We start from the raw sequence: 12,210 nt of genomic DNA on the forward strand, positions 1-12,210 counted from the left end.
TACATGCACCCCAATGTTCATAGCAGCACTATTTACAATAGCCAAGGCATGGAAGCAACCTAAGTGTCCATCGACAGATGACTGATAAAGAAGTTGCAGTATATTTTTTACAATGGAATACTACTCAGCCATAAAAATAGAATAAAATAACATCACTTGCAGCAACATGGATGGACCTAGAGATCACCATTCTAAGTGAAGTAAGCCAGAAAGAGAAAGGCAAATATATGATATCACTCATATGTGGAATCTAAAAACAAAAGAGGAAAAAAGAGGACACTAATCAAAGCATCTACAAAACAGAAATAGACTCACAGACATAGTAAACAGTCTTATGGTCACTGGGGAAAGGGGGTGGGAAGGGATAAATTTGGGAGTTTGAGATTTACAAATGTTAGCCACTATATATAAAAATAGATTTTAAAAAGTTTCTTCTGTATAGCACAGGGACCTATGTTCAATATCTTGTAATAACCTTTAATGAAAAAAATGTGAAAATGAATATATGTATGTATATGCATGACTGGGACATTGTGCTGTTCATTAGAAATTGACACATTGTAACTGATGGTACATCAATAAAAAAAGATGAACTATCTTAAATCTTTGCAGATATAAAGTTGGTATAAATTCTTTATATATGTCCTTATGACTGTAAAACAAAACCCATTAAAAATTTTGGACCTGTATTAATAAAATTCAAATAAACCTTAATCTAATGTGATGGATGATTCAACTTTGCTGTAATGATGTTTGTTGCAGGGTTGACATGATGTTGGTTCCACCATCTTCAGCCCACTGTGTGTCATGTGATAACTCATTTCTCGTCCCAGTTTAATTAAACTACCATGATGGCTTTGTTTATCTAGCGTGTTCTGTAGTTATTTGGTTTCTTGGCACAAGCAAAATATCTGTGTCTTCTCTTTAGCCCAAAGCAGCTAACATAGCCCATGTGGCACCACCACAATCTTAAACACAAATGTTCACTTTGAGTCAGGCTCCAAGTTCAAAGCTAGGGCCAGGTCTTTAGGTGGCCATCCGGGTGGGCCAGAATATGCTCACAATTTGTCATCATTGTGTTTTAAGACTAGCATCTGAACGTGGCCATGAAATTGGGGGGAAAAAGTCACAATTAACTTGTGGAGCCTTCATTTAAGAAGTAAGATCCAGAAAATCAGAGGTCTGCAGAAATGAGAGGCCCAATGACAGGTCAGCACCTTCACCTGGAAAATCAAACTCCTGGGGATGGAAACAGTCCCTTTGTTATGAAGAGGGGAAAGGCTATAAATACGACCCACTGATGACAGAGACGTGGGCAGATTAGGGGCTGACTCTTTCCTATAACAAGCCAGGCTTGTTTTTCCTTGCAGGTGAGGAAAGGCCTCTGGCTCCGGACTGCAGAGCTGGTGAGGATGGAGGAGTGAGAGCGGAAGGCCAGCTCCCGCCCCTTTCCTGGTCTCATGGCCCTAGTGTGTCTCTGAGAAAGACCCTGCGGAAGAGAAACCAGAAAGGTGGGCCTGTGTGAATGTCCCCCATTGAGCACTGTGGCCTTGCTCTGCCCCTTTGCAGGGTTTCTCTGTGGGCCATCCTGTGTGGATGGACCACCTCTCCAGCCCCCACTTACAACCGTGAGCATTAGCAAAAGGCTGTCGCCAGGCCTCATGCTAACTGCCTCCAAAAGACGTGAGAACAGCTGAACAGACGTGCGCTGCCTCTTTCAGTTTCAGCCAGGAATCAACCTGTCTTTGTTGATATATTGGCTGGTATTTGTCCACTACAAACCTAAGAGATCGGGGAGGGGTGGCTGGAGTCAAAAATGACTGCAGCCTGAGAAGTAGGGCTCCCACCTGTAACCGATGATGTATCTTCATTCCACCAACATTTGCTGAGCACCTGCTAACCTACTACTGCTGAATAACTAATTGAGCAAATATTTCTGTGTGCTAAGCCCTGGGTACACGTTTACAGTTGTTAACTCACTTAATCCTCATGCTAACCCAACGCGATAGTATTATTATCATTCTTTTTCGCATGTGCAGGGCTGGAAGCACAGACAGATTAGCTAATTCGCCCAAACAGCTGATCCTAGTGGCACAACGGTCAGGTTCCAAACAGTCAGGCTCCACAGTCCACACTCACAAACCCATGCTTCCCGGCCTCTGCGGTGGCAGTGGAAAGTGGGGGCTCCCTTCCCAGTGGCAGAAAGAGGCTCAAACCTCTAGTGGTGTCTAACCAGAGAGGGGTCTTGTGGTGGCAAAGCCAGAGGCCAGGAAGGACATATGCAGGGTGCTTACTTCCTGTACGCCCAAGTGTGAAAACTGCACTCCCAGGCTTCTACGCAGTTTCCCCAAGTAACAAGTTTCTCAGCTAATAGTGGGCAGTTCCTTAGTTGAACCAGACATGGGCTGGCATGAGCTTCTCCAAACACAGATTAACCCAGCTGAGGAAAAGTTCTGGTCCAGACAGGATTTTAAGGAACAAGGACAAAAATGCCACTGCAAGATCCCTCCAGCTTCAGGACCACTGATACAAGTGAAAGCTAAGGTATTATTGAGATGGGGTAGAAACCATTCTGAGGGAATCAAAATCAATGGCCTGCCAAGCAACGAATGAAGTCAGACCACAGGCTGGACACAAAGGGATTCTGAGGGATGTACAAAGCATGGCCAGAACTGTGAGTTCCCAGGAGGAAGCAGTACTTAAGTGATAAGGAAATTACCCAGTGGTGAAGTCCTACCTATGATGAACCATCCTCCCGCCGTGAAAGCCGGTCAGTAAAGATATGGGGAAATTATGATGAGATTAGGTCAAGTGAAAAATGCAACATATGAAACTAGAAATATATGGAAGGAAACAGACCAAAATGTTAGTAGACTTCACGTGGAGGCTGTGGGACTGTGGACAGTGCAGACAACGTGGTGGTTTTAAGAGTAATGTTAAATTTCCCTTGTATTGTCACATCCCCCTAAATTTTATTTGACATTGATTTCATGCAGGAAATAACACTTCACCCAGTGCCATCCCATTTCAACTGCGCCCTATGCGGGACTTAGGCAATAGAAGAAGGGCTCACTCAGGACCTGGTTGACATGCAGGGCACCCTGTGCCTGGCAGCCCCTGCCAGCCCTCACGGGCCCCATCTGCTGGAGGGTGCTTGTTGACTTCTGAAGATAGCACAAGATAATAATAACCAGCCTCTCTGGAGGTCTTTTGCAGGGCTTATATGAAGATAACATAAACTCCAAAAATTTCCTTAAAAAATAAATTCATTATTATTTTTAATATTCATAATTTAAAATTTAAAAATTTTCTGCATATATATTCCTGTATTTCAAAAATCAAAATATCCAAGAGGGTATACAATGAAAATTCCTCTCCATCAGCCACTCAGTTTCCTTTCTTAATGCTACCAACGCCATCAGTTTCTTATGTATCCATCTGGAGACATCTGACAGCTGCATAAACCAAAACACGCACATATATTCACTGTTCTCTCTCTTTTTTTTTTTCAATGCAAGTGGGAACATACTAGCCACTCTTGCTTCTTTCACTTTAGTAATGTATCTGGGAGATCATTTCACATCACAAAATCAAAAGCATTCTTCTTTTTTTAATGGTGGCTGAATATTCCATCTTACAGCTACACCATAATTCACTGAAGGATGGATATGAAGCCAGAAAAAACACATAGCTTTGAAAAGAAGCAAACAGGGGGAAAAAAGCTCCAAGTTCCAATTCCTATTAATTTGTTTTTTCACTGCTCACTGTAACAAGGCACAGAAGTCTGGTGATAATGACCTGCAGCGTTTACATTACTCAAGACCAAACACCTTCTGGAATAACGACCGAAGGACAAAGCTCAGAAGCTTTGCGATTCAGCAAATAAACCTTGACACGACAGAAAATACTTATTTGGATAATTATATCAGCATTTTGGTGTTTCTCCCGCCAAAGATTAATGTTTAACCATGGGAAATGTGAGAAGGATGGAGATGGGTGTCTGGCATCAGGATTGTCTGCATGATTCGTGGCAGCCATGTGCCTCCAGCCCTCATTCCCAGAAGGGATGTGGGGGACATGGCCCAGCTGTTTTTTTTTTTAGGCCAAGTAGCCTCAGAGTGAAGTGTCTGATGGGAAACCCTAGAAAATGATGCCAAAGTCCCCACCCCTTTGTGCTGTGGGGGTGGGAGAAATAATAGTCCACATTTCTTCTCACAGCTCTCTGGCCCCAGCTGGGTCACTCCAGGGCAGTGACTTAGCCTTTCTGAATCTTATGACTTGAAAATAGTAAAAATACCTGCCCAGTTGATCTCAGAGTGCTGTGTTAGCCAACAAGAGAATCTATGTGAAAAAGCATATAAAAGCAGCTACATTCTGAAATCAACATGGTTTCAGAAAAGTTAGATTAAGTCAGCTATGTTCTCACAGAGGAGGGGCAGGAAGATGCTAAGTAAAGCATAGAGATGTGGAGCCAGCCAACCTGGTGTGGAATTCTGCCCTCTTCTCTGACGGGCCATACAGCCCTTGGCTTAAGACCGAGTCTCTTCTATTCCCTGGCTGAAGTAAGGAGGATGCCCTTCAGAAAATATGAGGGCAAATGATAAACATAAGTGAGAGTCCCCTCAAATGATCATCTCCATCTTTTCTAGTGTTTGTATTATTCCTCTACCTATCTTAGAATGAATGTAAGATCTGCAAACTGAATAGACATTTTTCTGAAGAGGAAATGCAGATGGCCAGCAGGCACATGAGAGGATGCTCATCATTGTTAATCATCAGGGGAATGCAGACCAAACACACCGCGAGATATCACCTCACACCTGTCAGAATGGCCACCATCAAAAGGAACACAAATAACAGATGTCGGTGAGGATGCAGAGAAAAGGGAACCCTTCTACACTGTTGGTGGGAATGTAAATTAGTGCAGCCACTGTGGAAAACAGTATGGAGGTTTCTCAAAAAAATAAAATTAGAACTACCATATGAGCCAGAAATTCCACTCCTGGGTATATCTCTGAAAAAAAACAAAAACACTAATTCAAAAAGATACATGCACTCCAAGGTTCATAGCAGCATTATTTACAATTGCTGAGATATGTAAGTAACCTAAGTGTCCATCAACAGATGACTGGATGAAGAAGATGTGAGATGTTTGTGTATATATATATATATATATATATATACACACACACATACACATACATACAATGGAATACTATTCAGCCATAAAAAAGAATGAGATGTTGCCATTTGCAGCAAAATGGAGGGCATTATCCTAAGTGAAAAAAGTGAGACAGAGAAAGACACATACTGTATGATATCACTTTTATGTGGAATCTTAAAAATAAAACAGACTAATGAATACAACAAAAAAGAAGCAGATTCACAGATGTAGAGAACAAATTAGTGGTTCCCAATGGGGAGAGGGAGGAGGTGGAGGAGTAACATAGGGGTAGGGCTTTATTATGGGATTATATGAAATCACGTGTATGAAACTTTTGAAAATTGTAAAGCACAGCAGAATTTAATGAATCTGTCACTGAATAAAAAGAAGAAGTTAAAAGATCTTCAAACCAAATCAAGGAGCTCAGACTAATGACAAGGACAGCAGAAGTGAAATGAAGAAAACCGGAGGGAGGTCATCATGGCATCAGAAGAAATGATAAGTTAATAAAGAATGAAGTAAAGAGAGGACCAGGAGAATGACATGTGGGCGGGGCTAGTGCAAGGAAGGCCTTTGAAGCTGTGTCAAGCTCAGCGTCTAGGTGAACCAGTCATTTCCAGGAGAGAATAAAATGTCACTTGGGTCAGAGTGCAGCTTCTGAGTGGAAAAATCATCCATAACCTGTAGAATGAGACTTTGGGGGCCAGAGAAAGTCCTGTGACCCCATATTTAATGTCACATCCTTTGTCTTATGCTAGGAATTGCACTAGTCAGTGATTCCTTCCTCAGCACATCGGGAGGTCCTGTGGCATCCGCAGTGCAGCCAGGACACTGGAGAGGCTGGGAATGTGGGTTTGGTAACCCAAGTCCATGCATATCAGGGCCTGGACTGACTGCACTGCACATCGATGTAAATATACCTTTTATGAGGGGTCAGAAACAGGGCGGTGGAATCAGCCCTGGACTGGGGTGGATTGGGATGGACAGAAAGGCTGTGCGGCCCTAGGGAAGTCACCCAACCTTTCAGAGGCCTTTCAGCATTAACCCCGCGATTCTATTTCTCAAACCCTTCCCTAAGAGTGGAGGAACAGAACAGGGGAGGGAGGGGGTGGAAGAGGAAGGGGAAGCAGACCCAGGTGAGGACAGTTCAGCCACTTGGCACCTCTGTGTTCATGAGTGGGGATGGGAGAGTGTGGGTCATGAAGAAGTAACACAAACCCATGTTCCAGTTGAGCGTCAGACCACAAGTCCCATCTGCAAGCACCTGCTTGCTAATCTGTGGGGGCAAAACAGCCACACCCTGTTTCTGTGGGGCTGAGGCTCCAGCAGGGAGGACATGTGCTGAGGGGTGTGGAGCACTGTGGAGCCACATGAAGGGGAAGTGGAAGGGTGAGGAACCCTTCGTGGTCTTGGCCCAAAACATCCTGGGAAGGAGCCAGGGACCCGGGCTCCCACCCTCCAGTTTCCTAAAAGCCAGGGAAAGACTCTAAAGATGTTTGCTGGGACGCAAATGAGCAAGTGTTCAGGTCCAGGAGAACCCTGGGAGGGAGAGAACTGAGAGAGACAGAGCGAGAGAAAGAGAACAGACAGACAGATGGACACACCAAGGCTGCAGGCGGGGCAGGGGTGTTCATGGCTCTTGCCAGATGTTCTCCTGGAACAGAGAACCTTGGAGGTGGCATGAGGCTTCCAAGCAGCCCCAAAGGCAGTGTGGCAGAAGTTTGCCAGGCACAGGATGACAGGTGGCACTGAGACCATAGGAAAGACTTGAAAAAAATCACAAGGCCTCACCAGGATTTGGTCCTAAAAAGAACCAACCGCCTCCCCACTGCCTACCCTTGAGGGTGGACGTTACTTTATACTGAGGCAGGGATAAGGTTAGGGGACATCTATCCTGAGAACAGAGGGTGGAGCGGAGAAGCCAGAGCTCTGGGACCAGCACTGTCCCTCTGCCGGGAAGTACCTGGAATCTTTTGATCTGGGTCCTGTCCACACTCCCCCATTGCCCAGAGGCTCCAGGGAGCATGGAGGGAGGGGCTGGAATGAGAGTCGGGGCCTGGAGCCCAGCAAGACAGGACTCTGTCCCAGCCATCTCCTCATCCAACCTGTCGCTTCGAGAGGCAAGGGCAGCCGTCCACGCTGTTTTGACCTCCAGTGACCCAGAGAAAATTTCCTTTATTAGCGATGAAGCCTTTCTTCTTTTCAGTAGAGAAAAGAACGATCATGTCTTACTTAAGGAGAGGGTGTGTGTGTGTGTGTGTGTGTGTGTGTGTGTGTGTGTTTAAGCATGCATGCCCACACCACTACCCCAGTATCAGCATCCACAGGCCTGGCCCTCACTTCCCAGTAGGACCAGTCTGCAGACAACCAGCAATTCTCTAAGGAAAAAAGTGGTGATGCTGGGGAGGGAGAGGGCAAGGAGGGTTCTGTCTGGAGCAAGTGAGTATCTTTTTTAACCCTCCAACTTTTAACCCTCCAAGCTGCCCAGAACATCCACACTAGCTCTGCTTGGCCTCACAGGGCAGTAAAAGAAAGTCCCACCAGCCCTGGACTTTCCAATAGCTCAAAGTCTTGAGCTTGAGTGCCCAAGGTCAAGTTCTGTAGTCTTCCACAAACTCACCAAGCATACAGAAGATGATTTTCTGTAGACCCTGACTGTTAAAGTCACATTGGGAAAAAGGCATGGGTAAACACACTGATTCGCATGTCTCCAAGCCCCCGCCCCACCCCAACACATCCATGACACAAACACTTTCTCAGGAGCCATCTAGATCTATCAGAGAAGGCCTCTCGCCTCTTGAAGAGAGCCTGCGGAGACTAGAATCCAGTCTTTCCTCCACTGAATGGTCAACCATATTTTGGGTAAGGCTTTGAAGCTGGTCATTTGCTACTCCTGCAAGTCCTCAGATTGATCCAAAGCCATGTCCTTACTGGATTTTAGTCAAACTAGGGGAGGGGAGGGGAGGAGAGGAGGACTTTTTAAACATGAAGAGAACTCGGTGCCCCCCATCAGCTGACTCAATCCGTAGTCTTGACCTTCTCACCCCAAACAGCTTTCCCCTCTTTGAAATGAGAAAGAGAAATCTAAATGCAGGAAATTGCAGCCCAGGCTGGGACATAGGGAAATTGTCCACATTTGCATCACCTCATTAGGAAAGGGCAGGAGCTAAGAAGCTAATACAGGAAAGAATTTGTTGAAAAACAGTCTTTGGTTAACATTCTCTGGCAGTCTTGACAGTTCATGGTAAGGTAATCTCTGGTCTTCTAATCTTACCTCTTTTGCCCTTAATTTTTTAGTCTTAGAATTCAGTTAAATACAAGGTAATGTTTAAAACCAAAAAGCGTGTTTAAATCGCTGTGCTAAGAGGCACGGACTTAGGTTTTGAGAGGAGTCTAAACACCCAATGGAAACCTCTGGTGGGGCATGTCTGAAAAAGGAAGCGACTGACCCAGGAAGGTGGTGACTCAGTCTTGTTAGAGAACACGTGCCATCCGCCGCATTTCTCAACTCTCCCGGGATGCAAGCTGGCACTTGGCTTTTAGCAGAACTGCCCCAACCTTGAAAGTGTTTCTCTGTTACTCTTAAACTGAGGAATTAGTGATGCATCGCAGTCTGCGATGAAGGGTGTCAAGGGGCAGAGCCCATAACGTTTGGTGTTTGGTTTATTTAATTTTTTAAAGATTGAGAAGGGGGAAAAAATCATTCAAGGATGGTCTTGGTGGCCAGTCAGAAAGGTGAGAGACTCAGGCTTTGAAAATGGATCACACTCTGCCCTTTAACTTCCACGCCCTCCCTCTGGACTGCTCCGGAGCAGACAGTTCAATTGATTTCTTTTGTATCAGGTTTTATTGCTCCAGACTCCTAGGGTCTCCATTTGCTCTCAGAAAAAAAATGTACCCCACTCAGCTGCTCTCTGAGGCATCCTACCCTCTTGCCCACCGCCACAGCGTCCCCATTTCTCTCTTGGGGCGGGGAAAGGGAGCGGAGGCGAGGCCGGCCGAACAGCACCGGGCACCCGAGTCAGGATCCCAAGCAGTGCGCCGCGTCCCTAGACCCCAAGCCGCGCCTGGACCGCCTTGGGAACTGGACCGCATTGCTTTTCAACCCTGGCGGCACACACTGTGCAACGTCACAAGAGTCCTGGCAAGGTCCGGCCATGAGACAGACGCCTGGAACCGAACCCAGGCCGGAGGCCCGCGCGCGCTCGGGGGACGAAACGCGCAGTCTGCAATGCCAGGCTGTCTGCAGTTTCTGCGCCGACCCCCGAGGAGCCGCAAGCTTCCCCCGGCCACCAGCTCTTGCCATGTGGGACGCGGACGTGTACCCCTAGGGCCTTTTGGGTCCCCTACCCCAGCCCCAAGGAAGAAGGGCCCCTCTCTGCGCAGCGCGCGCAGGCGGGCGGGCTGGCGGCGGGCGCCTGGGGCCGCAGGTGCCCCTGGAGCCGCAGGTGCCCCTGGAGCCGCGCGCCGGGCAGGTACTCGCCGGAGAGCTGGCTCGGAGGGGCGGGAGAAGCCCCGGGCCGAGCGAGCCCCGCCTCCTCCTCGCCCCGGGAGCTCCCACCGGGACGAAAGCCTCCGGTCCCCGCGCCACCCGGCCCCCTCCCCGCCGGCACCCCGCACTCGGTGATTGGCTGGCGCCGCGGGTCCCTGGCACGCGCCTGTGGATGTAGTTATAAGAATCCTCGCGTGCCGGCCCTCAGCTTCAGCACGTTGGCGCAGCCCTGCCCAGCGCAGCGCGGGCGCCGGCCAAGCGCAGCGGCCGCGGGCACTCCAGGGAGGCGCGGGGCGGGAAGCGGGCGGGCGATCCTCGTTGCCTCCCGCGCCAGGCCGGGAGGAAAGGGGCTGCCAGACGAACCCGAACTGCAGCAGCCAACTTCTAGAGAACACCCCGACCCCGGGCCCGCGGCGGTGCAGGGCATGGACGCGGTGCTGCTGGAGCACTTCCCCGGGGGCCTGGATGCCTTTCCGTCTCCTTACTTTGACGAGGAGGACTTCTTCACTGACCAGTCCTCTCGGGACCCTCTGGAGGACGGTGATGAGCTGCTGGCGGACGAGCAGGCAGAGGTGCAGTTTCTCAGCCACCAGCTGCACGAGTACTGCTACCGCGACGGGGCGTGCCTGCTGCTGCAGCCCGCGCCCTCGGGGGCCCCGCACGCGCTCGCCCAGCCGCCCTCGGGGGGCCCCGGCGAGCGGGAGGACGGCGGCGGCGGCTACTGCTGCGGGGCCGGGGCGCACCCGGGCGGCTTCCCCTACTCGCCCGGCTCGCCGCCCTCGTGCCTTGTCTACCCGTGCGCGGGGACATCCGTGCTATCGCCCGAGGCGCGGCTGCGCGGCCTGAGCGGGGCGGCGGCGGCGGCGGCTGCACGGCGGCGGCGAAGGGTGCGCTCTGAGGCGGAGCTGCAGCAGCTGCGGCAGGCGGCCAACGTGCGCGAGCGACGGCGCATGCAGTCCATCAACGACGCCTTCGAGGGGCTGCGCTCGCACATCCCCACGCTGCCCTACGAGAAGCGCCTCTCCAAGGTGGACACGCTGCGCCTGGCCATCGGCTACATCAACTTCCTCAGCGAGCTGGTGCAGGCCGACCTGCCCCTGCGTGGCGGCGGCGCGGGCAGCGGCGGGGGGCCAGGCGGCGGAGGGCGCCTGGGTGGGGACAGCCTGGGCAGCCAGGCCCAGAAGGTCATCATCTGCCACCGGGGCACCCGTAAGTGCGTCCGCCTCCTAGCCTGGGAAGACGGGGACGGGCATGCGAAGGTCCCGGTGGGGCTGGGTGAACAGATCCACCAGCAGACTGACGGACAGACGGATGGTCCATGGGCACCGGGCATCTTGAGCGCAAGCTGGCGTTTCTCAGGTTTTTTTCTGCCACTTTGACCGCGGCTGGGAGGGTGCGCAAATCTGTGTCCCCGACAGATTTGCAGCATCTGGGATTCCGGGAAGGGAGCCCTAGGGGCTTGGGGAGGGTGGAGGAAGAGGGTCCTTCTAATGTAACCTAAGACGCCTGTCTGTCCAGGCGCCCAAAAGGGGATCCTAAAGGACCGGAGGGCACCGCTGGGAACAGAGTTGGACATTCACAGTCTGTTTTCTCTTTTCACTCCCTCAGGGTCCCCTTCCCCTAGCGACCCGGATTATGGCCTCCCTCCCCTTGCAGGACACTCTCTCTCTTGGACTGATGAAAAACAACTCAAAGAACAAAATATTATCCGAACAGCTAAAGTGTGGACCCCAGAGGACCCCAGAAAACTCAACAGCAAATCTTCCTTCAACAACATAGAAAACGAACCGCCTTTTGAGTTTGTATCCTGAGAAGTACCAGACCCACCTGAGGATCTGATTATGTCTCTGTGCACATTGTACATGTAAATATCTATAATGTAAATGTAACTTAAGGATCGCATTTTTCTAATGGCAATCAACTGTATGTTATTTATCTATTTATTATCCCGTCGAGTTAATGAAATCGTTGATCTTTTAAAATATATAATTTATATAATTTATCCTGATTTTCTAAAAATATGCAATAGCCTATGATTCTCCTCAGCACCTTTGGCAGAACTCTGCATTGTTGGAAGAAATCTGGCCAGAAAACTTCATGCTAATTTATTACCAGATACGGTTTCTTTCTAAGCAATGTTAATAAATGCTATTTACACCTTTTTCTAAAAGTTGTTTAATACATGGTGGGGTGTATATCTTTAAAATAAAGAAGAGTTAACTTACTTTGTTAATAACTGAACCAGAGACTCAAAGAGCCACCTTTAAGATTTAGCTGAAAGGCAGTGGGTTACAGTTAGGCCTCAGTTCTCTTGGAGCACTCTTTATCGGTATTGCCAGCCCTAAAGAGTAATTTTCGCCTACCGTCCAGAGGGCAAAATAAGTCATGGAGTATTTATTGTTCCCATTTTTCAGATGGGAAAGCTAAGGCCGGGAAATGATGTTTGACCAGTACTCTACCTAATCACAGTGTATAACGTGAACGCTCTGTGTGTTTGGTGGCAGCAGGGGCCTAGTTTCTGGGCTAGCCAAGGTATGGAGCCTTTCTCCTTCCA

The 12,210-nt window shown here is 49.1% G+C and overlaps 1 protein-coding gene across 1 annotated transcript; it reads left to right on the forward strand.

Annotated features, from left to right (window-relative positions):
* The first annotated feature begins 9,496 nt into the window (after positions 1-9,496).
* PTF1A (pancreas associated transcription factor 1a) lies at positions 9,497-11,848 on the forward strand. Its single transcript, XM_032473823.1, has 2 exons — positions 9,497-10,865; positions 11,265-11,848. Exons 1-2 carry the CDS (start codon positions 10,082-10,084, stop codon positions 11,465-11,467), a joined length of 987 nt encoding a protein of 328 aa, XP_032329714.1. The 5' UTR covers positions 9,497-10,081; the 3' UTR covers positions 11,468-11,848.
* The last annotated feature ends 362 nt before the right edge of the window (positions 11,849-12,210 follow it).

The sequence above is a fragment of the Camelus ferus genome, chromosome 35, assembly GCF_009834535.1.
Source record: "Camelus ferus isolate YT-003-E chromosome 35, BCGSAC_Cfer_1.0, whole genome shotgun sequence".
Classification (NCBI taxonomy): domain Eukaryota; kingdom Metazoa; phylum Chordata; class Mammalia; order Artiodactyla; family Camelidae; genus Camelus; species Camelus ferus.